Below are 23,305 nucleotides of genomic sequence, written 5' to 3' on the forward strand. Positions count from 1 at the left end.
CACTTGAAAAAATCTGAGTCTGATTTGGTGACTGAACGTTTGTAGTGGATGGATAGTAAGGCATGCCATGTAAATTATTTTATAACTGTATACGTCACGCAACTTTTGAATAAAAAACGTCATTGTTTCGGAAGAAAACTGTGTCTTGCCTCTTAAATACTGTATGTCCAGGAGTATGGTTTTAATTAGAGATGGAGCAGTTCAGACTAAGTCGGCTTATGTTTAGATCAGTACAAATATAATACATACATACATATATATGTATGTGTGTGTTATTTATTAAATTATTCATGACTTGCAATCTCAAAATGGTGAGAAACTTTCATTTAAATTTTGAAGGTCGTACAATTTTGAGAAAGGCCTCTAGTTTCTAACTGTTTTCGACATACCATAGCTCAAATTTGTCTTTACAAAAACAATTTCACCAATTTCACCTTGTGAGATCCTGTATTTTATGATGTATCTAATAATTTGACATGTAATATATTTATTTGATTTGATTCATAAATATCCCATTCATCCCACTAGTCTCTTGGAAGTTTATTATGCCAAAAACCCAAATAAGAGCCTGTATTTGGAGCATCAGTAATCACAGTACAGTCTGCCTCTGTCCGTGGTACTGAAGCCTGATCACGTGACCCCACTCGCGTGTGTTGGCTGTCTGTGTCTGCCTCATTTCGTTTTTAACAGCTTTTTTTTTTTTTTTCCTCCTCATCCCATGAACCGACACAAACGAAACAGCTTCGACTGCACTTTTAATTTAACGCAGTAACAATACAGACAGGTCTCTGTGCTCCTCACTGACGGCCGCGGATTGTTTCCTCTTCGCCATTTTTGGTCGTCAAACGGCTGTGTGTGATCATGGATACCGACTACTCGTCCGGTTTGGAAAACCCTCTGTACAGTGAGCTGAAATATTTCTGTAGAAAAATACAGGAGGCCTACAACGAGCTAAAGGAGGATCTGACACCTTACCGGGATGATCGTTTTTATAGGTACGTGACTGTATCTGATCAAGATGAATCCGCTCTCCGATGGGCATAATGTTCACGATTATGGGTTTTTAAATGGACGTCGCGTGTTAAGACAGAGCAGATGTCTAATATTATGGGCCTGTTGTTTTATCATCAGAAGACAAACAAAGATGCCCACAGATCGCTTGCAGTGTCTTTTATTGATTTGTAATTTTGATCACAACAGATGATATCGTTGATGATATCAACTTTCTAGTTTCAAGCCCACTTTTATAAACATGTTATTAGTTTTTAAAATAAGCCCAAAATGTAATCGTGACCAAGGCCTATGACTATTAAAGGCAACAAGTGTGGCTTGCTTAATGTATTATTATTTTCCAACAACTGTTAAAATCCACAATTACTGTTTGGATGTCTTTTTTTCTTCTTCCACTTCCCTTTATTTATTTTATTTAAATTATATATAAAAAATAATAATAACGCTTTGAAATCAAAAGTCGGTGACATTTGAAGTCGCACTGCTGCGCATGCGCGAAACTTCACTTACAGGTGACGTTCAGCCCTGCGGTAGCCGTTACCAGAGCAATACATTATTATACAGTATTATTCTATAGCTCTGGCCGTTACCAAAGCTTTATAAAAAGGGTTAGGGTTAGGTTTACACCACTCTGGCCGTTACCTGCAGGACTTTAAACAGTAAGACCTTCGGCGAAATAAAATATGCCTGAGCCTTAAATTAAAGAAATTAGCCTTTTGTACAAAAATAAGGTGCGCTGTATTTGACGCTGGAAAGATGAAATTAACAGAGCAAGGAAGGAAGGAAGGTAAACAAAAGAAGGATGGATCCCCCTACTCCGTTTTATGTTCCCCTTACGCTCCAATGCTGCGTCACGTGATTCAAGCTCCTCCCATTAGAAGACGTTGCACTCCGGTTGTCGCAGGCTGATGTTGATACGCGGATGTGGATTCATGGGGAAATTTTAACGCTTTTTCTTGCCAAAAAGACCTCGAACCGAAAGAAATGGAGCTGTAAGTGTAAGATTTGCCCAGCGGTTGCTCTCGACGAGTGTATCCGAAGCTTATTGTTTGCGAAGACAAGTGATTAAAATCTCTGTGCAGTTCTATCAGTAGCGTGGAGGCTAGCAGTGTTGACATATCCGTCTTGAACCACTCTGCATTAAACTTAAAAACTGAGAGAGAAAGAGGAGTCACGTGACTCCGGTCGGCCATGTTGGCAGAAGAATCTATTGGTTGCCAGGGGCAACGCCATTAACTTAACGGATATCTTCCCGCATTTGTCATTTCGGCAGGGCAGAGACGAATACAAAAGAAAGAAAGAAAGCAAAGCAATGCAGAGAGTTAAGGCGAAAGAAAAGGGACCTTACAGGGACAAGCTTATTACAAGCGCAAAGCAGCGGTATTTGGAGAAACTGTCCAGCATCCAAAATATTGATCCTTACGAGCTCCCTGCAGCAGAATGGCACAGAGACCTGGACCAGTTACCTCCGTGCACATATATGGACATAGTCAATTATCTTGTCTTTGGTGTAAGTTACTACACTGTGCAGGAGTTTAAAAGTCACAAATCTTTGGAATCGTACGAGACTTTCTGCTGTGGCTGGGTGCAGGACTTGGCCATCTACAAGCCTCCAGGTGGCTCTGGTGATGATAACAGCGTTGTACTGGCAAAGGTAAGGTTCTTGTCATGCATTTTAGTGTGTTGTAATTACATTGCATTGAGACACTTCTTGACCAAAATGACAACGTAATTAACTGCGACTTGTTTTGTAAACACTAGATTAACGAGATGTTCAATGTACACAAACGTTTCCAATGTTTTGATGTATGCTAAAGCTTATGTTTAGGTATTTAGTTGTCATTTGATTTTAGCCCAACGACACATACTGTAGCAGGTTATTGTGTTGGGTGTTGGGGGCTGCAAAGTGAACAAACCAGTTCTGGGTTGGCTAGGGTACTTATGTGTGATTGCAAGGCATACATTCCTGGTTAGATTTAAGCCATTATCAATGTGTCTAAAGTGTAGACTGTAACTTGAAATAAATGCTTTTTACTGTTTAGTTTATTTAACTTTATTTATTTTACAGGTCCTGCATTCACGGAGACTCTGTGAGCCTCCACTTACCAGTCCAGTGGTATCACTTCAGTTGTGTGGGGCTTGTGGACAGACCCTCCGCTGACACGCCATGGTTTTGCTCTTCTTGTGCTGAATAGTGTTTCTTTGTTCTTTTGCACTAGTAACAGTATTATTTTATTATTGCTTGTTGTCAATGTTTACATGCTGGAAATTCTTATACTTTTTATTCTGAATGCACACATGTTCTTTTGCACTGTTAACTTTTCCTAGAGGTATATTGCATTCTGCACCTTGCGCCCTTATTCTTTTTTCCTGTTCTGTTAATAAACATTGTTAAGCCATATCAAGTTGTTTCAAGCATTTATTTCAAACAAATTAAAAGGTAATGAATGAGGAATGAACTCAAACAACACTTTTGCACATGTTCGTTAAGGCACAGCAAACAGTGACAATCTTATCTAAAGGCATTAGGTTTTCACCCTCACATTTGAGCAGCATGTGCACAGGTACAGTTGAATGTAAAAAGCTGAATTTGTCCAGTCAGCGTGGTTCTCCAACATCTCATATGATGGCTTACCTACAACAGAATAAATAGTTTATGAAAAAAAACCTATGCAATCAATGGCAAACCCATCACAGAACACATGCAAAATAAAGATACAGACTGAGAGGGTAACGCTGCTCATGGTATGACAAAAGGGCTGAAGGGGTACACATTAACACATTAGCCACATTAGGGGGTAGTTAACATTAATTTTCGAAGAGGCAACAGTTTGCAAATTGAGCATTTTCGAAGAGGCAACAGTTCGCTAGTTAGCTAGGCAGCAACGTCAGGTGCACTTCAGGGTTTGCAACAACATAAGGTAACTTCGTAGCTTAAAGAGACAACAACATAAAGATATTTTTAGATAACGTACCCGAGTGAAAATGTAGAGAACACACTCTCATCGACGGAGGGGTGCAATAGAAAGCAAGGTCCAGCCAGCCAGGCAATCCGGTGTCTCCTCGTCAGGTCAGACGCCTGCTCTCCCTGATGCTGCATCCATTTAGGAAACCGAAAAGAAATGTATTTCGTTGTTCCTATGTTTCCCAAACGTATTATGTGAGGTACTGGAACAGTTCTTCACACAGCAGTGATTTCCAGGCATGTTCTTGCAATTCCGCACTGTTTAAACTTACTGATTTAAAAACACACGCGTACAATGTAAACGAACGGAGAGAATGGCGTTTTCTCGCTAGCATTCTGCCAACATGGCGGATAGGGGCGGGGCTCTGTACTATGACGACAACTCCTCATTCTCAATAGCTCTGGCCGTTACCAAAGCTTTATAAAAAGGGTTAGGGTTAGGTTTACACCACTCTGGCCGTTACCTGCAGGACTTTAAACAGTAAGACCTTTGGCGAAATAAAATATGCCTGAGCCTTAAATTAAAGAAATTAGCCTTTTGTACAAAAATAAGGTGCTCTGTATTTGACGCTGGAAAGATGAAATTAACAGAGCAAGGAAGGAAGGAAGGTAAACAAAAGAAGGATGGATCCCCCTACTCCGTTTTATGTTCCCCTTCCGCTCCAATGCTGCGTCACGTGATCCAAGCTCCTCCCATTAGAAGACGTTGCACTCCGGTTGTCGCAGGCTGATGTTGATACGCGGATGTGGATTCATGGGGAAATTTTAACGCTTTTTCTTGCCAAAAAGACCTCGAACCGAAAGAAATGGAGCTGTAAGTGTAATATTTGCCCAGTGGTTGCTCTCGACGAGTGTATCCGAAGCTTATTGTTTGCGAAGACAAGTGATTAAAATCTCTGTGCAGTTCTATCAGTAGCATGGAGGCTAGCAGTGTTGACATATCCGTCTTGAACCACACTGCATTAAACTTAAAAACACTTCTGTTTTCTTGTATATTTGTGTATGTGGTGGCCCTAATGACCTCCTCTTGACAGACTGGCTCCCATGCGGCTCTACACCTTGTCTAAAAGGCATTTTGTCCTGGTCTTTGTGGTGTTCCTGATCTGCTTTGGCCTCACAGTCTTCATTGGGATTGCAGGTATGAGCATTACTGCAGCACGATCCAAAACTGATATATGCTCAGAAGTACTTTTACTTTTTTTTGTGGATGTTCCAGTGAGTCTCAGCTGTTTTAAAGCACCACTGAAATATATCTATAATGAAACACGCTGTAAAATACTGTTTACTAGAACACGTGCAACATGTTTCATCTCATGTTTACATATGTTACAGAAAAATGTTGAACACAGCCTGTGTTTAGAGGTTGGAGCAATTATTTTCCTGCTTGGAAATGTACCAAATCTGCTTTAATTCCTCTACACCTCACATTTTCAGCACCAAAAGCTGAGTCAACTTTGAGATTCAGTTCGTTAGAGGGGTGCTTTTTAATTAACTCGATTTGAGAATGCAGCTAACATCAAACAGAAGAGCAGTATCAATGGCTCCATTGAATCAGTGATATTTGTTGAGTTACACAAGGGAGTTGTATTTATTTTTCAATGTGAGGTTACGTAGCGTGCGGACAGTTTTGTGGAGCACGAAACCGAAAGAGATCACTGATCTCTTTACGTACCTGTTTATTCTTGTAGGTCCAAGGATTATTGCAGAGCAGGAGCGCAATGGAGATCAATTAGTTGCAAAAAATTTCTCAGTAAAGGTAAGATCTTTCTAAACAAGAGGGTGCACATTGCAATTTTTTGGCCGCGTGACATTTGAGTAATGGAGACGCATGTTTATGTATGCCTGCTGTGTAATATAAAGGAGCATAATAAAACCTTTATCATCTTTGGATATTTATTATCTTGGATCCTGAATGAGGAGGATCCAGTCTGTCACTCACACTGTCAGAGGCATTTGCTGACAAGGCTCTTGTTTCTTGTTTGTGAAATGGCAAATGAAGGAAGATTTCGTGGAGGAATGATGTTTAATTCCTCCACAGTTTTATACACTTACTTATCCAATCAATGCGAACGTGCAGTGAGGTTGTTCTTGTCAAACAAGCAATTTGATGTAAACATAGATATCTATTATACCTGTGTACATTAGGCATTCAGTGTTAACTTCCTTTAGATTATATTACATTGTGATTCTATCTTGCACAGACTTTAAAGTGACTAGAGTTTTAATTTTTGCACAGTCAGCTGCATTCTGGTTTTTGTTGTGTTTAATGTTTTTGGAGACAGTGCACATTAAGCATTAGCTGCGAATGTGCTGATCCTATCCAAAAGCCCATTTTTCAACTGTTCCTCACCCTGATATTAAATTAGGCACAAACACAACAACTAAAGCAAGTGAAATAAAAAGCTAAAAAAAAAACTGAATTTAAGCTTCAAAGAATGAGCGTAAAGTGCCAAAAAGAACTGATATTAATCAACAAAACAATCAGGACTGTCCTCTGCTGTGTTTTTAGTGATTTGCATTGATAATAATTGATCTAATTGTGTCATTGATGGTATGTTTTCAGACAGGGCCCTTCAGTCTAAATTCTCCTCCTCTCACCACCTACAACCAGCAGCTGTGGCTCACCTGTGTGATGCAGGCCGAAAACAGCAACAGTAAGACCACAGAATGGGCCGTTTGACATGACAGTTGAATGTCGAAGGCGTTCCTCATCGTACTTAATAATGATTACTGCTCTCTGTGTCAGTGGGAGACTTCCAGCAGCCCTTTGAGATCAACGTTGAGCTTAAGGGAGTGATGCAGGACGCCAGCGTGATGCACATCAACACCATGCGCCAGAAGTCACGGACACTGCACTGTGGGGCTGTGAGTATCTGTCAACATCTTGGCCCTATTTTTTTCTCGTGGTGAGCTCGTCAGGGAGCAGAAAATGGTGTGTGTTGACGAGATTTTATTTAAAGATAAAAGACGAGGCTGCTGTTCAAAGTTGAGTGTGGGATTGAATTTGATCGCTGTGTTAGTTGGAGACAGATTGTTAACGTTCACCACAGTGATGCAGGTTTTTTTTTCACCGTACAGAAATGTGATGAGATCATCGTGCTGCATCTGGGCTACCTGAACTACACTCAGTACCAGGTTGCCGTCAGCTTCAAGGGGCTTGAAAATATCACATATGAAATCAAGGTTAAGTTTGTGGTGAGTAAAACAACACTTGTTGCTGTATTCAAGGTTTCTGATTATAATCAGTGATCCCAGGTCACTTGTGACCTCTTTACTAATTTTCCTTTGCTTTTCTTTTTTTTTCAGTGGAAAACATACAATCCCACCTTCTCACAAGTGGAAATATGGTTCCGGTTCGTCTTTGTGGTGCTGACCTTTATGGTGACGGTAAGACTTTAAGGCTTTAAATATCACAGCAGATTTCTGCACACCTTGACCGTCTTGACTTTAGGATGACACTTTTCTCTTTATGTTCCAGTGTATGTTTGCTCATTCACTGAGGAAATTCTCCATGAGGGACTGGGGCATAGAGCAGAAGTGGATGTCTATTCTGCTCCCTTTGCTGCTGCTCTACAATGGTACGCTTCTCTTTCCTGTTCAAAGGCACATTTTATATCTAAATGTTTTCATGTGGAGCTCTTTGCACCAGCCTAACTTATAAGATTTGTACATTGCTAAATTCAAATAGGTTTCTGCTGTCTGCAGAGCAAATCGCACCGTGGGGACAGTATAGTTATACTCTATTCTCTAACTCTGTAAACCCAACCTATGTTTTCTGGACCAGCCTATGAGTACATTCACTCCCTGTGATACAAAACAAATGTGAGGAATTTAAAGATATTGAGATATCATGCAGGCTAAAGGCAACACAGCTGCTGCCGTTAAAGTCAGGAAGGAAAACGACTGTCCTATTATCAATGTCACTGTGTCAGTAATAACGCACGAATATGTCTGACAACAAATTAGCATGTTTCAGATAAGTTTAGCTGTATTCTTTCTGCTCAAACCCTACATTTTTTTTTTGTTAATCTTGTTTGTTTTTTTAGATCCATTCTTCCCACTGGCGTTCCTGGTGAACAGCTGGTTCCCGGGGACCCTGGATGCTTTCTTTCAGGCTCTCTTCCTGTGTGCTCTCCTGCTCTTCTGGCTCTGTGTCTACCACGGCATCAGGGTTCAGGTGTGTGACAGCGCCGCACGTTCACGGATTCCTTCATTTTGAGCGTGTTAGAAATCTTAACCCTCTTGTGTTTTCTTCTACAGGGCGAGAGAAAATTCCTCACGTTCTACCTGCCTAAGCTGATCATTGTAGGTCTCCTGTGGCTCTCAGCTGTTACACTCGGCATATGGCAAACGTAAGTCAACCTCCAACCAGAAAGATTCAAACCGTGACTCTGAACAGCACTGAAAATACACTCTGCTTGTCTTCATTTTCAGGGTTAATGAACTCAGGGACCCGACCTATCTATACAAAGTGGATATTGTAAACTTCCAGGTAACAGTTACCTTTCAACCTTTGTCATTTTTTCTTTATTATTTAAATCAATTTTAGCCATGTTAGGCAGAGTTTGGATAACACAGCTTGCTAAAGTTCCTGTTCTGTTTCTTCAGGGTATGAAAGTCTTCTTCCTGATCGTTGTTTCCCTCTACATCCTCTACTTGATATTCCTGATCGTCAGAGCTTGTTCAGAACTCAAGAACATGCCTTACTCAGGTATCACGGCCAGCCTCACCTCTCTGTATTTAACTCGACTTCAGCTTTCACCACGGTGACATTAATGAGCCGTTTCTCTTTGATCATTAGATCTCCGTCTTAAGTTTTTGACAGCGCTGACGTTTGTGGTGCTTGTTATAAGGTGAGTTAGAGTAAAGGCAAACTATTTTTCTTCTTGTATTAGGGTTTTTGATTTGAATCTGTTGTTCTTTTCACTCTGTATCTCCTTCAGCATGGTCATTCTCTACCTGAGGTTCGGTGCCAAGGCTCTTCAGGACAATTTCGTGGCTGAATTGTCGACTCATTATCAAAACTATATCCTTTGAGCAGTATTTTATCTTGGCCACAATTTCACCTTTTAAAAATACATAAATTGCATCACAGTATAGTTTATCCATCCTGAAGTGAGAGATTCCTCCTTGATTCCAGACATACCAGCTGAATTTCTATCCTTCTATGGCCTGCTTAACTTTTACTTGTACACATTAGCATTTGTGTATTCTCCCTCCAAAAATGCCCTTTATGGTAGGTATTACATCCCTCATTTCATGGTTATATACATAGGAGCACTTCTTGGCTGCAGATGAAATTCTATTAATGCATCAATACAACTTTCTAGACTCCCAACTGAAGGATAATCCAGCTTTCTCCATGCTGAATGATTCAGATGACGAAGTCATTTACGGGTAAATGTTTTATTTACTTTCTTTACTGAAACTTGGTTCCTTTGGCGTTCTGCAGATATTGTAAATTTTGAACATATGTAGACTCCCCTTATGAGTTTGTGTGTTTGTACAGGAGTGACTATGAAGACATGCCTTTACAAAATGGACGTGCCATCAAAGCAACCGCCAAATACCAGGATGAGAGTGACAGTGACTGATGTGTCTGGGGGCATATCACTCCTCTTCTGTCTCTTAATTACAACACGTTATCCTGTGGATATGCATATAAGATGAATCGGCACAGGTAACATGAAATTATATACTGTAAATGTACATAAATATTTTTAAAGAAAAACTGAATTACATCTCGACTGAATGTACTGTACTTTTGAAAGGTGAGGTAGCCGCTCACACAAAGGCAGCAGAAACATAAAACAATACAGTTTTTACCAATAAACAGTTTTCTCCTCATAATCAGCACTTCTTCACAACCTGGTAATTAAAAATCATGAGGGAAAAGTGCTAATATGAGATGGTTTTTCTTTTTTTTTTTTGTGGAATCTTTGTTATTTGAATGCTTTTTGTTAAACCACTGTTGTCTCTACAGGCTTAATGCTTTGTATATCATTCCTTTCTGCTCTATGAGAATCCGTAACCACTGAAGGGTACAGCTCAGTAACATTACAGTAATGAATGGGAGAAACAAATGCTTCAGCAAGCTACAGGTGAACACTTAACAGTGACCACAATTCAGCTCGCTAGTAGTACCAACACAGTTCATCAACAGGGAATCTGCAGATTAACTCCTCAGGCATGTTTAAAAATACAGAGGAAAGCCTTAACTACACTGGGTACCACTACTCTTACTGTGTTTTTTTTTCCATGAAAGCAGCTGTTATAATTGCACTTTTCAAGAATTGTATTTATTTTGCCAAAAAAATGATTTAATACTGTATTGTCGGATGATGTTGATGGATGGATTTTTGATGAGTTGAACTTCCTCACAGCTTAGTGTTAACGGACTACTGACGTGTCATGGTAAACATTTCGTATTCTTGCATGTGCAGTACTTACACCATTGGCAAAATCCATTTTGCCTTTGTTAAACCCATTTTAAGTGATCCGTTTCTTCCCAACTTTGCTTACATTGCCAATGTTCTACTTGCTGCCCTGTTTTGTTTTATGAAACTGGAGCTTATGGACAAAAACAGCCAAAACAAATATATTTCTGTTGTCAAAAAACATGCATTTTAATCAAGAAAGGTGCCTTGTCTTTACACTTTTTTCTTCTTCTTTTTTTTGTGTGTGTAAATGGGCTCTGATCTCAGTTTTGTAAATATATATATATATATATATATATATAAATGTTTGATTCAGCCAGTCTGAATGTACCTTATGTTGGTGGTTAAATGAGGCTGTTTTGAAATGCTAAAAGTGTTTGTAATATCCATTGCTTCGTTAGTTAAAGGCTGTGTCTGTAGCAGTGTCATGTGATGTTGTAAATAAAGCAAAGTAGTTGCAGCACAGTAATGTTATTATCAGTCGCTCTGTACATAAAAAGAAGTTTTATCAAAAATATTGCTGAATGTTTACATATAACGTGTTAGAAAGGAGGAGAATCCTACAGACTGAGGTGCTGTATGTAGGTTCAGATGGCCAGACCAAAAATATTGACGATGCAGTACATAGATTTGTTCTCCCATCTCACTGCACAGCTTCCTGTTGGAGGAAATATGCATGTCATAGTAACACTTGCACGCACAGATTTACGGTCATTGGTAATACTATCGGTCTCTTAAAAAGTATGAATAGTTATTCATGAGACTGGCACTAGTCAATCACACACTAAAACCAACTATTCTCAACACTTGTAGAAATTAAAACAGGATTTTTTTTTTTTTTTTTTTTTGTTACCATCAGTAGTGTTGTCCCAGAAGCACGTGCTGGCTGTTTGCAGCCCAGCTCCATTTTTCTGCATGATGATGCAGGTTACTAGCAGAAACACAAAAATTGGCTGTGAACATCCATTCAAGAATACATGAAGCCGGAAAGTGTTGCTTCAGAGGCGGCAGTCCACATACCGATGTACTTGAAAGGCTTTCCAAGCTTGCTGAGTTGACTGAGGCACTGCTCCACCACACCGGTGGTCCACTGGTTCACTCTGCTGTGCTGGTAGGCATTTCCTCCTATGGTTGTTTCCACGGACTACACAGATACATTCAGTTAGTGCAAGCACCGTTAACAGCCTTGTATTGACTATTAAATTGAGCAAAAATTGATAAATACATTTTTTTTAAAAATGAAAATGTCAGACGATCATTTGCAACGGCACAGCAAGAAACGGTGCCTAGCAACCGCCCTAGTATCCTTAGCAACCACGAGAAGCTCAACATAAATTTTGCAGCTGTCGGTACAAAGGAGCTGTTAAAACCCTGACATTGTGAGTGACATAATAGCCAATAACGGTGTGGATGTTTTGCTCACCTCTTTTATGATTTTGCTCACTTCATCCACAATGAACGTTGTCTGTTAGGAGGAAGACAAACAGCGCAGTTTAAGCTAGCCAGACTACACAGCTGATCAACAGACAGACACGATGGTGTTTATAGCCTCAGAAAACTAAAATTAACCTAATCTTCAAACACAGAATTGTGTGTACGTGTTAATTCAGTTTTACTCAAACAGAACCCACCTCTTCCTCTGCCTGGTAATCGTCCATGGCTCTTATCCCCGAAGTGAATCAGCGCCACCAAATACTACTTCCTGTAGGTGTTCTTCAAAATAAAGTGGACATCTTATTTGTTCTTCGGTTAGAAAGTAAAAGAAAAAGAAAAAGAAGAAAAACATTCTTGAATACTTATCTTGAAATAAGTCGTTGAACCTATCCTAAACCTACCCGATAATAACGTTAATTTTGCAGCAACAAACTTTCATTTTGAAAACCATATTGCCAGCCGTTGAAACTGCACCACTTCGTCGGTTTGACGCACTGAAGATGTCCATTGAGCGAATGTTTAATTGTACTTAACTACCCAGAAGTGGTTTTCTATTGATTATTACATTTCTTTTGATTCTAACAGGCTCTGAGTTGCTTATACTGAGGCACTGAGTACAAAGCAAACTTCATCTGTGTCAGTTTGAGTGCAGTTTCCGGATTTTACACTAGAGGGAGACGTTTAGAAAATACCATTTTGATATTAGTGACTTCTTAGGCAACATTTGCAGGGAAACTCCTTCAAGGCATTTGCGTGTCACTCACAAGGGCGACACACAGACCACAGTCTATTTGATAAGAGATGTTATGTATTGGCTCCATACAACTGAGTCTAAGCAATAAATCTTATTTTATAGTTTTGGCAGAGGGTGTAATTGTTCTTCACATTCCTTTGTGTTGTTTCTGTTAATTCAGATTCTCTTGGTTTACACTTGATAACAAATATCACACTAATTTTCTTTAAAGCTGACTCTTATTAATTCTTTAGAGACACTTAAATGTTCCTTTTCTGGGATTCTCAAAGTATCATTGAATTCACTCTGATATAAATATGGGTTGTCGGAACTTTATGAATTTTGATCAGAGAAGTTTAATCCTGCTCAAATTAATACATATTCCAAGTCATTTTTTTTCTTTTATTATAACGTAACAAAGGATGAGCTACTGCTCTGTTTCATTCTACAGAAAGAACACACAAGGATGACAATCAGTCCATAGTCCAAGGGGGGCAAACTTAGAAGAAGTTGAGGGCTATTTCTGCGTGATGGGAAATGAATTCTGGTCCATTAACTCTCCCACCCTCTCCTGCAGGGTTTGAACCACCTCTGCCAAGATGAAAACATGTGTGTCATCAAGGTCCTTGAGGATGAACTTCTTTCCCAAAGCCATTTTTTCATCCAGATAGAGGAGGAACTGTTTCATGGCAGGATCACTGGTCCACAGAGCAGAGATGGGAGAGGAGGAGAGAGAAATAAGAACACATTTTGAGTAAAACAATAAAGCAATAGATGGCTTCAGTGCTTTTCAGTTTTGCACTAAAGAAGTTGATTGTTGTTTTTTTTGCAGATGCCCTTACCATTCGACAAGAACACCTTTGTGCACATTGACCATGTTGGCAGGTTGTTGTTCTTCAGTTGAGTCAAACCCTGCAGCACAAACAAAAGCCTCCTGTTGGTAAAAGCGGTATGTCTGACTTCAGCAGGGACTGTACATGTAATTAACTAAACTTAAAGCAAAGCGAACAAAGGGAGCGGCGTTTCCTGCCCTTTAAATCACATTCTCCATGAGCAAATTTGTAATATATATGGCCCGTAAACGTTTAAGCTCCCGACTGACTCAAATTGAACCCTGTTTAGCCTTTTAATGCTAACAGTAGCTCGTGAGCTATCTCGTGACATATTCTGCTAAATACCTTTTTCTAATGTTGAACAGTACAAGCCACTGATAGATACTTACACACTTGACTACCTTTAAATGAACACGTAAATCAGGACACTTCTTTTGTCGACCCGGCTGTGGAAGCTATTTTCGATGCTAACAACTATTGCGTTGTGGAGTAATGTACCGTGAGCGACAAGGGACAATCTTCTGGAATCCGGAAAATGCTCACGCCGCATTAAAAACACCAGAGGTTATTCCAGCATATTAATCGTTTTAGCCTCTATGCCGTTTTGCTACGCTAGTATTTTATACCTCTTATTTAAATTATTATTAAAAAAAAAAACAGGTTCATGCTGCACGTCGATTAAATGGAGCAAACTCATTAATTTATATGTATACACACGCTGTGTTGCGTTTTAAATTATGTTAATTTTTCAGTTTAGACACACTGACGGGACTAACAACCCATACTTTAAAGCTGCAGTACAACACATTGTACATTATACTGAGGAATCAGATGAGCAGTGATCAGAAAAGTCAAATAAACTCTCCAACTTCACACATGTATCGGATTTATTGCCAGCAATCAGGATAGTGGCAGTAGGGCTTGTAAACAGATTACAATGATAAAATTAAATTGCTTGATTAGTCCCATTAAAAAATATTTACCGTTAGCTGAACCAATATATTAATTCAGGCCCAAGTCATGGAAGGCTTAGGAAGAAATTAATTTTGGCACAAAATATAACTGTCATACAGTTATTGGAGTAAAATTCATAAATACAAAAATACCTTTTAAAACAAAATGTATTCCTAACTACTGAGGAGTCTTATTAGAAATGAAATTTCAGTGCGTCTCTTAGTAAATGTATAAAATAAGCGAAGTGGGTTCTATGATAGGCTTGCAAGTACAAGATAAAATGTAGAACATATTCTCCTCTGAGCTTATTCATAAACACTGTAATTAAATCTTGTAAAAATCCAAATAGTCAGAAAAAATAATCTGACTTTAAAGTGAGGAAAATCAATCTCAGAGGATTCTTTATTACAGCTATCTTCTCATATCTATCAATGTGTCAAATAAATCTAATTTGTCTAATTATATTATGATCACTCACATTAGAGGTTCTTTGTGTTAATGTGCAATAAGGAGGAGTGGAGGTAATGTGTCCTTTTGGGTTTGGTGGTGCTGGGCTGTCCCATAGTTCAAGTATACGCTAGGTTGCATCAACGTTTTTGTGCTCAAATATTTCAGTCATTTGCTTAAGTAGCTCTGCAGTGCTTCTTGGATGAACTGGAGGCTGCGTTTGTACAGAAACGAATCCTTCTTCTCTGGCTTGCATATGCTGAGGTGATCGACGTCCACCTCAATGAGCTCCCCGATGCCGATGTCTGAAATCAAACCAGAGAGGTAAAGGAACCACATTACATGACATGGTTAAATATCAGTTGTTGTCTTATTTCCCATGTACACTTGTGCTACATACCTGCTGACTGCGTCGGCACCACAAGTATCTTAATCATTGGACCAATGTTTGTAGGCAGTGTCTCTGCAAAGCTCAGCACCTTGAATTCATTTTCTTTGGCAATGTTCAGGAAGCTCTCATTCAGGTTGTGTAAAGCTGGTGAGTCTTTAAACACAGATAGGCTCATAGTTGATATTAAGCAACTTCTACAACAATGTTTGACCTGCGATCCCATCATATACACTCACCTTTACAGAGTTCTTTGACTTCTATAGAGGGAAAGAGGAGATATCTGGCGTTGACTGAATACTCTGCCATGAAGGTGCCGCAATGAGGAACACTGTAAAACATGATGCCTTTAGTGTTCTTTAACAACTCCTGCATATCCGGGTCCTCAGATGCATCCTGCAGCATTTTCTTCACAAGCAATCCTGGCATAGGAACCAAAAACAAGAGGAAAGCAGGTTTAATATCAGACAAATGCAGTCACGTGTCGGTGCAAGTGTGAAATATGATAAAGAAAATGGTTTTTCCAGTTGGATTTAAGGGATTTCTGTAAACTCTGATATGTTTGTGGAAGGACATTCTGAATACCTCCCATACTGTGGGCTACCCAGACCACAGGCCGTTCTCCAACACCAGCCAGCTTTAACTTCTTTAGCAGCTCTTGACTTCTGTAGGCCAAAGACTTCCTGAGGACACAAATAATCCCTTGTTTGGTCTGATGGAATTGTTCAGAATGAGCTCAAAAACACATGGGATCTTAATATAATTCATTTTACTGGAAGTGGTAGCTTAAAGCTGCAGTCTGCAAGATTTGTTGTTGTCATACGTAAAGTCCTACTTTTTGGCATTTTAAGAGTTTACATGATCTATCAGAACGCTTGAAGTTGAAAACGGTGACCTCCGTAGTCGCAAAATGCAAGAAATGCTTATTTTTTAACCGAAAAATAAAAAGTTATTCAACTTCCTGTCCCACCCCTTCAAAACACATGAGAACTCGTGCACGTAGACGTGCACGCCAGATGCGCCTACACGACTCCTCATTCATCAACTCACCTGTCATTTGCGATCATGGAAGACACAGTAAGTAGACTAGCCCGTAATGAAGTTCAATAGTCCAGATAAATAAGCGTGGGGACGAGCCTACCTTGTATCGCGCGTGCACAATCGGTGATTGACAGGCAGCAGAGCCCAGCTCGTAAACCTGATTGGTTACCTTTTACCGGTCCGGTCTGCAATTTTGTAAACAAACCTGCTGGCTTTGGAGGGACCTAGCGGGACATATAGGAGACCTAGAGAACTCTTTTTTTTTTTGTATTGGGGTATTTAATGTACTACTTTCAGAATCCCCGGACAGTTCCAGGCATTATGCTTGAAAAAGAGTTGCAGACTGCAGCTTTAATTAGCTTTAGATAGTCAGGTTCTCAGGTACATTGTGTTTAATACTGAGATTTTTGCATTATGATTTCTCAATAAATAGATAAAACATCATTTTGCAATATTACAATATTTATATACTGAATCACTAGTGGACATATGAGGAAACAAACTTTTTTTTTTTTCACCTTTGATTCTCAGCAGGACATTTGGCCATCCAGTCGCTAAGATGACTGTCATACTCCACTGACAGTACTCTCAAATTTGGACAGTCAGCTGCCAACCACGACTGTCAATAAACAAATAAAAGTTAGAGAGGGTTTTGTTTTGCCCATGATGAGTTTAAATGTATTGGAGACCTCACATTACACCCATTAAAACCAGATACCCAGACAGACTAGTCCACAAAAGATTCCATTTCCTTGTGTGTGGAAAACACTGACAAACTCCTAATGGTGATATATTATGCTCTGCAGCTTTTTGAGGAATTGGGAGCATTTGTCACCTTTGGCCAGCACTCTGTATAATCATCTCTGCTTTCAGCTTCCCTCTCTTCCTCTAATGTACTGAGGTCTTTCTGCCTCCATGTCTTGAAAGCTGCCCCTAGAATCCCATGGATGAACAGCACATCTGCTTTGATTGGTTGGCTGCAAGTGAGCACATTGTGAAAGATGACTGTTGGGTTGCATGCAAAATAAAATAAAATAAATCAATGCATTATAAAAAATTATGAAACAAAAAATTGTTTTCCTACTTGTCACGTGTTTGTGGATGGAGGATATAAACGCCATCTTGGTATTTCTCTTTCACGGCCTCTCTGTCCAGATTGGCGAGAGCGCGAGCTGCATGAGATGCCTGTATGACATGAGGTGACTGCATCATCTCTGCCAGGACAGACAGCCAGCCTAAATGTGTTATATGTGTCAGGAAGAAAGGGAAAAAAAAATGTGTGGACCCATTATAATGTGTTGATCCCTTTTCAGTTCATACATGTGAGGAAGAAATGATCAAAAACAAAAAATGCAAATAGACCACAAAGTAGGAACTCCTGTAAAGGGAGTCTGGGTGGGGAAAAAAACACCTTTGTAATGGTCATCTTGTCATCTGTATATGAAATAGGCATAAAATATAATAGAGATAGTTGTTTTTTGAGAGTACACAAAAAGAACGGCCTGCTTTAAACTCAAATTATGGACTTACCAGACTGGAATATGGCCTGGTGGACACCTTCGTTTAGGGCCAGGTTTCCTATAATACGAATTATGTTTGTCTGAATCTTTAGGGAGTCTCTTCGGAGGTGATAAACTCTCTGAAGGAGTTGCAGACCCCCATTTGCAACTATGTAGTTACAGTGGCTCTGTACCTGCATACCAGACAAGACTGCTTTCAGTGAATTGCAGCAAATTATTTACCTCATTCTGAGGTTTTCCAACACATTAAAATAGCTGCTCACCACATCAACTGATGATATAATGGGGTAAAAAACAGAAATAGTTGCATGTGTAGTAGGACAATGCTAAAACAAAGTTAACTAAAACAAACATGCTTCTTTTTTTTTTTTTAAATAAGCTTTTTACCAAAATCATTTACAAACGCTTGAGCCTGAGGGACAAATTGTCCCGCTGACAACATTACTACAATTATAATAATCCAATTTAAAAAAAGGAAATTTAGCAATTTCTCCTAATCAAATTATGTTTAAATGTATAATGGCAACCATTACCTTCGAGTGCTGTACCAACGCCTGCAGGCAGAAGGACTCCACCTTCTCCGAAGGAACAGAAGTGAGACTTTGGGCATAAGGCAGCCCATTGCCACCAAAACACCACAGACCACCCTGTAAGCGCATGTTACATGTTAGTGACAAGATTTTCATTTTCTTACTTTTTAGGAGTACCATACAAATTGCTCTGTTTTAGGCAGTAACCATCCTAAAGACTTTGGTTATGCGCATATGTTTGAATACATCTGTTAAAGTTACCCTTTGTGCTGCCATGGACTGCATGCTCTCTCTGAGTGCCAGTGAGGTGAAGTACCGAACACATTTATCCACCTCAGACTGAGGCAGAGATGCCAGAAGCTGCCTCAGTCCATCTTCTGCTGACGTTCCCTGAGAACACGTGCGCACCTTTGAATTACGCTCTTAAATCTGTGCGAGGTACAGCTGAGGCTAAGATGCAACTAGCGGATGTCCTAAAGTGTAGACTGTTTCATAGAAGAACATACATCTTCCAAGTTAGGCAGCGCAGGTGGGTGTCGGAAGAATCGCAGGTCCGCCTGGGGAGTCCGGGCCAGGCCCACTGCTGTCCGCTGGTCTATAACCTGTGCTGCTGTCTGGTACTGGTAGTCTGCGGGATTCACAACAGGTGTGATTTAATACCATTTCAACTCATGCAGAGCAACTTAAATTGATAGACAAGTTTTTACCATGCCAGTGGTGATTGTCTGCAAGCTCCTGGGTAGCCTGCAGTCTGATGGCTTGATTGGCTGACTGTGTCCTCTTCAGCAAAACCCATAATGCAACTTCGTGTGGGTCTGCATCCACATGGCTGAAGTGCTCTAAGACACACAACTTTCAGAATAAACAACTTCAAATTTACACAACATAGTAGAGAGATTTGCCACTAATACCCCATGTTCAACATTAAACTGCTTTCAGACTATTACTAGTAACTAACTACCAGTATCTACAGTACTGCCTTTGATTATTACGACAGCTACGGAGTTACAGTACAAACCTTGTGGCGGCAAACTCTCTGTCATCAACTTGGCAGCTATCAGTTTGTAAAATCAAAAGTTATTTTTTTTACTGGAATTGCTACACATGTCTGTAATGCTAAAAAATATGTGGAATTACATTAAAACAAGTGGTTAATATGTGATAATACAATCGAAGAAATGTACGTTACAGTTAACTGCACATTAAACACGTCAATGAACAAACTATGTGAGCTTCAAAAACAGGATGTGCAGGGTCAAAGCAGGTGTTTCCTTCGGTCTCCATGTACACACACCACTTACACTGGAGTTCTCTGGGAATCCATCTTTATGCTCATATTGCCAATAATATCAAATATCACCATAGTAATTTAAGACATTTTATAGGATGTACTACAGGGTCACACTGCGCTCTATCTGCAAGATTTTGAGAAGTGGACTCTGTATAAAGGCAAGACTTTGTTTCTTACCATCTAGTGATTGCAGTAAAAGTCTAGAGGACGCTTCCAGAAACCGCCTTGCTGCTTTATGAAGTTCTTTCCTTGCTTTATGTGTGAGCCCTGGAGGAGATGCAGAGTGGAAACAACAACCATCCATCAACTTCTAAAAACTGGAGTGACAGTCCAAACAGAAATTAGTGATGGCTGCAGGTGGGTATTTTAGGAAAAGCTGGCAGTGACCGTTTCCTTTAACTGCGTTAACCTTGCTTCATGGAAGTGAGATCACAAAACAGAGCGACCCACAGACTCACGCAGGAAAAATAGAAGAGAGAAGGAAGGAAAGACGGGATGACATAGTAACAGATGTCACTGGCCAGCTGGAGATGATAAACTAAGTACGACTTTGTGTTCACATAAGAAATAAATAAGGCCACCCAGCTTATTCGGCATATGTCATCCAACTTGTCTGGAAGGTAGGACAACACACAACAACAATACATCTGAACTAAAGGAATCAATACCCCAGAATGGTCGTATTCATTTAAGGTTTGAAATTTAACATTCGCTATGATATTGCAAAGACATTTACCTGCAGTTAAGTTCTCCTTTTCAGCAGAAGGAGTGGCTCTCAGATAGATGTAAGACTTATATTTCTCCTGTAGGATTGCACTAGTGTCAATGGTCACGGCCTTATCCAAGGCCACCACTTCATAAGTGATAAAAACACAGCTCCTGCAGAGAGGATAACGGACAGGCTGTGGCACAGAGATCATTTGTTTCACACAAACTGCAGAGACTCTTTGGTCAGCGAGGACTCAAAGGTAAAAATCTGAAAGGTATTACTGCAACTTACCCAAAGACAACTGCACCAGTTACTTTAGCAACTTTCCCTAAATTTAATCAAAAAGGGAATCAGAATTAGAGGATAGTTTGAAGGTATTCTCACAAACACGTAAGAATTATTTTAATTTATAAACAGTGCATCTCAGAATGCAATAAACTTTCTCTCACAACTAATTAAGTCTATTAATAACAGGTCAACAACATAATTGGTATAAAAAGAGTCACAGATAGCGTTCACCACTCTCCTAAAGATTTGCTTATTTACAGTACATGATATCTTTAAAAGATTCAGATAAACCGAAACAAATCTGTATGAAAGGAACAAGGTCAGAAAATAAGACGGTCGAATGGTTGTGATTTTAAGTCTGCCAAACAGATATGATTCTATTGTAGAAATCTCTGTGGGGACACAGGAATACTTCAGATAACTGTTTTCACAGAATACAGTTTAATGCTTAATCTACAAATGCAAGTTTAAAGTATACCATGCAAAGGAATAACATATATCATGTCAGCTTATTTAAGCAGGACTGAGTCAATAGTAAAGGAAAGGTAAAGGTAAATAATTGAAAATCAAACAATTTAATTTGATTTCCCAAATCATAGACGCAGTGTACCCCGGGCCAAAGAAGCGAGGGGCCATCCTGCTCAGATGGGGAGCCAGGATCCATGATGGCATGAGTAATTTGCACATCCATAAAGGCAGCATTGATGCAGATAATATAAACAGGTTTTGAATCAACATCTGCTGCCATCTTTTTCAGGGAAGGCTTTTCTTATTTCAGAATGACAATACCTGCCATCCAGTATCCAGAAAGAATGGGAAACATTTCACTTTCAAAACTACACCAATTGGTCTTCTCAGTTTCCAAAGGCTAGCATCAAATCAGCATACAAGTATTATTATAAACGATTCTCAGTTTCAATATTTGCCATCTTTGTACCATCTTCAATTAAGTTAAGGTTTAGAATAATTTGCCTTCTGTTTTTAATTTACATTTTACGCAGCATCCCATTTCTCTTTAAGTAGCCTAACCGTGCTGTAATTACAAGATTGCTGTCAATAAAGGGTGCACAGGTAAGCCAATTATGTATTTTAACCTACTTAAATCTTTCCAATGAAGCACTTTGTTAACACCAGGCGGCCCAGCTGTGCTCAGTCTCCGACAGCGGATCAAACGAAGAGCAGCCACAGACATCCTCCACCTCTCTAAATGAAGCAGACCACCAAAGAGAAAGCAGTTCACAAATTAGACCCATCTAAACCCAGAGACAGACATGACAATTTTATTCAAGCGAAACTGAAGTAATTACATTGACCATATAATGACATTTGGTTTGGTCATTTTAGCCACAAATCTCTGACGAACAAACATGGCACAACACCAACATTTCACCGATTTGACCATTAATACCGTAGTTTTATGATAAATTTAAAGCATGAACTTTCACAAGCCAACGTTAGCCAACTTAGCAATTCCCTCTGCACGTAAAAGGGCTAGCATGACTGCCCCAACCCACATTATTCACACTATATTTAGCAAACAAACATTATTATGTTACTGTTACATTGTGAATGTTAACAGAAACGTCCATGTAACCATAACAACAGTTGAAAATTAATTAACCTTTAGCTCAAATTCGCTTGATATTCAGTTAGCTTTTGGCTAACGTTTCACTCTTACAGCTCGTACTAACTGTAAGATACCCGACTGACAGGATTTAATTTGTGGAAAAGTTGTAGGTACATCTTGCTTACAGAACAGTGAAATTACCTTATTGATCGATCGAGAGAGTTAAAACCTAAAAAAAATGTCCTCCACGGTTGCAGCCGGTGTTCATAAACACAACGCAAACTTGTCTCACAAATAAGACGTCATCGAGCGGAACTCATGATTATGTCATCTGGATTAGCTCAAACTGGAGCCCAACTTGATCAGGAAAGTATTGAAAATGTTTGCGATTTTTATTTTTTTATTAGTATCACTGAATACCAGAAACACGTACTATTCGTTTTTGTGCTTTACAGCAAAGGAATACTTCATTTGATAGACATATTTCCCAAACTTTATTGCTGATTGTTCCGACATCGACATAAAATATTAATTTTACCTCAAAGTGGGTGGAGAGAATGATAACATATCTGCAATATGTTCAGATAGATTGGACAGTTATGTAAATGTATTCAAAATCAAATGTTAAATGTGTTTTTACCTGTGGTGCTTTAGTTGTGATGGAATAAATTGCACTCTGACTATGCATTTTAAAAGGCAATGCGTCCACCAATGCACCAAATCTCAAAAAATGGTGTGCCTCATCACGACAATCTTTAAGCACAATCAACATTTGAGAAACAGAGACAACAGAAATTAAACTTGAAAAACCTTATATTTCTATTTATTTGAGTCACATTTGTGTTCAGGTGCATTATTGTTTAAATTGTCTTCTAATTTTGTTGATATCCTGTACTGATATGTAGGTCTTACCACAGGGCAAGAGGCAGGATACACCCTGGACAGGTCGCCAGACATGGTGGAAGGTCACTGAATACAACAACCTGAGCAAGGTGAAGGTAAAACATTCTAAGTTTCTTGTACTTTATTTGAGTATTTCCAGATTATGCGGCTTTATTCCTCCACTCCTTGTAGCAAACTTCCAATTTAACCACTTTTATTCAACATCTTTTATTTCTAGTTACTTTTAAGAAAATAAATTTACACAGTGGAAAATA

The 23,305-nt window shown here is 39.3% G+C and overlaps 4 protein-coding genes across 6 annotated transcripts; 1 reads left to right on the forward strand and 3 right to left on the reverse strand.

The window, feature by feature from the left end:
• Positions 1-664: 664 nt before the first annotated feature.
• On the forward strand, positions 665-10,878 carry tmem181 (transmembrane protein 181). 2 transcript variants are annotated; one of them, XM_075458595.1, is made up of 17 exons: positions 665-995; positions 5,011-5,114; positions 5,665-5,732; positions 6,540-6,630; positions 6,723-6,841; positions 7,055-7,171; positions 7,283-7,363; positions 7,455-7,554; positions 8,023-8,153; positions 8,237-8,328; positions 8,411-8,468; positions 8,585-8,687; positions 8,778-8,829; positions 8,920-9,002; positions 9,123-9,212; positions 9,307-9,373; positions 9,486-10,878. In XM_075458595.1, exons 1-17 carry the CDS (start codon positions 862-864, stop codon positions 9,568-9,570), a joined length of 1,575 nt encoding a protein of 524 aa, XP_075314710.1. In that variant the 5' UTR covers positions 665-861; the 3' UTR covers positions 9,571-10,878. The 2 variants fall into 2 exon arrangements, with proteins under 2 accessions (XP_075314710.1, XP_075314711.1); XM_075458596.1 differs by lacking the exon at positions 665-995 and adding an exon at positions 4,586-4,790.
• On the reverse strand, positions 10,578-12,279 carry dynlt1b (dynein light chain Tctex-type 1b). 2 transcript variants are annotated; one of them, XM_075458597.1, is made up of 5 exons: positions 12,045-12,132; positions 11,837-11,878; positions 11,434-11,557; positions 11,267-11,344; positions 10,578-11,071 (listed from the first exon to the last, which is right to left on the reverse strand). In XM_075458597.1, exons 1-5 carry the CDS (start codon positions 12,069-12,071, stop codon positions 11,001-11,003), a joined length of 342 nt encoding a protein of 113 aa, XP_075314712.1. In that variant the 5' UTR covers positions 12,072-12,132; the 3' UTR covers positions 10,578-11,000. The 2 variants fall into 2 exon arrangements, with proteins under 2 accessions (XP_075314712.1, XP_075314713.1); XM_075458598.1 differs by lacking the exon at positions 10,578-11,071 and having other exon boundaries at positions 11,269-11,324; positions 12,045-12,279.
• A 689-nt stretch (positions 12,280-12,968) lies between these two features.
• On the reverse strand, positions 12,969-13,931 carry gtf2h5 (general transcription factor IIH, polypeptide 5). Its single transcript, XM_075458599.1, has 3 exons — positions 13,803-13,931; positions 13,423-13,514; positions 12,969-13,278 (listed from the first exon to the last, which is right to left on the reverse strand). Exons 2-3 carry the CDS (start codon positions 13,455-13,457, stop codon positions 13,098-13,100), a joined length of 216 nt encoding a protein of 71 aa, XP_075314714.1. The 5' UTR covers positions 13,458-13,514; positions 13,803-13,931; the 3' UTR covers positions 12,969-13,097.
• A 351-nt stretch (positions 13,932-14,282) lies between these two features.
• On the reverse strand, positions 14,283-22,434 carry serac1 (serine active site containing 1). The gene is made up of 17 exons (XM_075459493.1): positions 22,350-22,434; positions 21,680-21,784; positions 20,585-20,621; positions 20,321-20,463; positions 19,762-19,851; positions 19,001-19,132; positions 18,800-18,921; positions 18,555-18,683; positions 18,297-18,410; positions 17,774-17,936; positions 17,328-17,478; positions 17,079-17,220; positions 16,762-16,862; positions 15,788-15,885; positions 15,442-15,624; positions 15,215-15,358; positions 14,283-15,119 (listed from the first exon to the last, which is right to left on the reverse strand). The coding sequence occupies exons 2-17, from the start codon at positions 21,771-21,773 to the stop codon at positions 14,983-14,985; spliced, it is 1,980 nt and encodes a 659-aa protein (XP_075315608.1). The 5' UTR covers positions 21,774-21,784; positions 22,350-22,434; the 3' UTR covers positions 14,283-14,982.
• Between the last annotated feature and the right edge of the window lie 871 nt (positions 22,435-23,305).

The sequence above is a fragment of the Odontesthes bonariensis genome, chromosome 24 (assembly GCF_027942865.1).
Source record: "Odontesthes bonariensis isolate fOdoBon6 chromosome 24, fOdoBon6.hap1, whole genome shotgun sequence".
NCBI lineage: Eukaryota > Metazoa > Chordata > Actinopteri > Atheriniformes > Atherinopsidae > Odontesthes > Odontesthes bonariensis.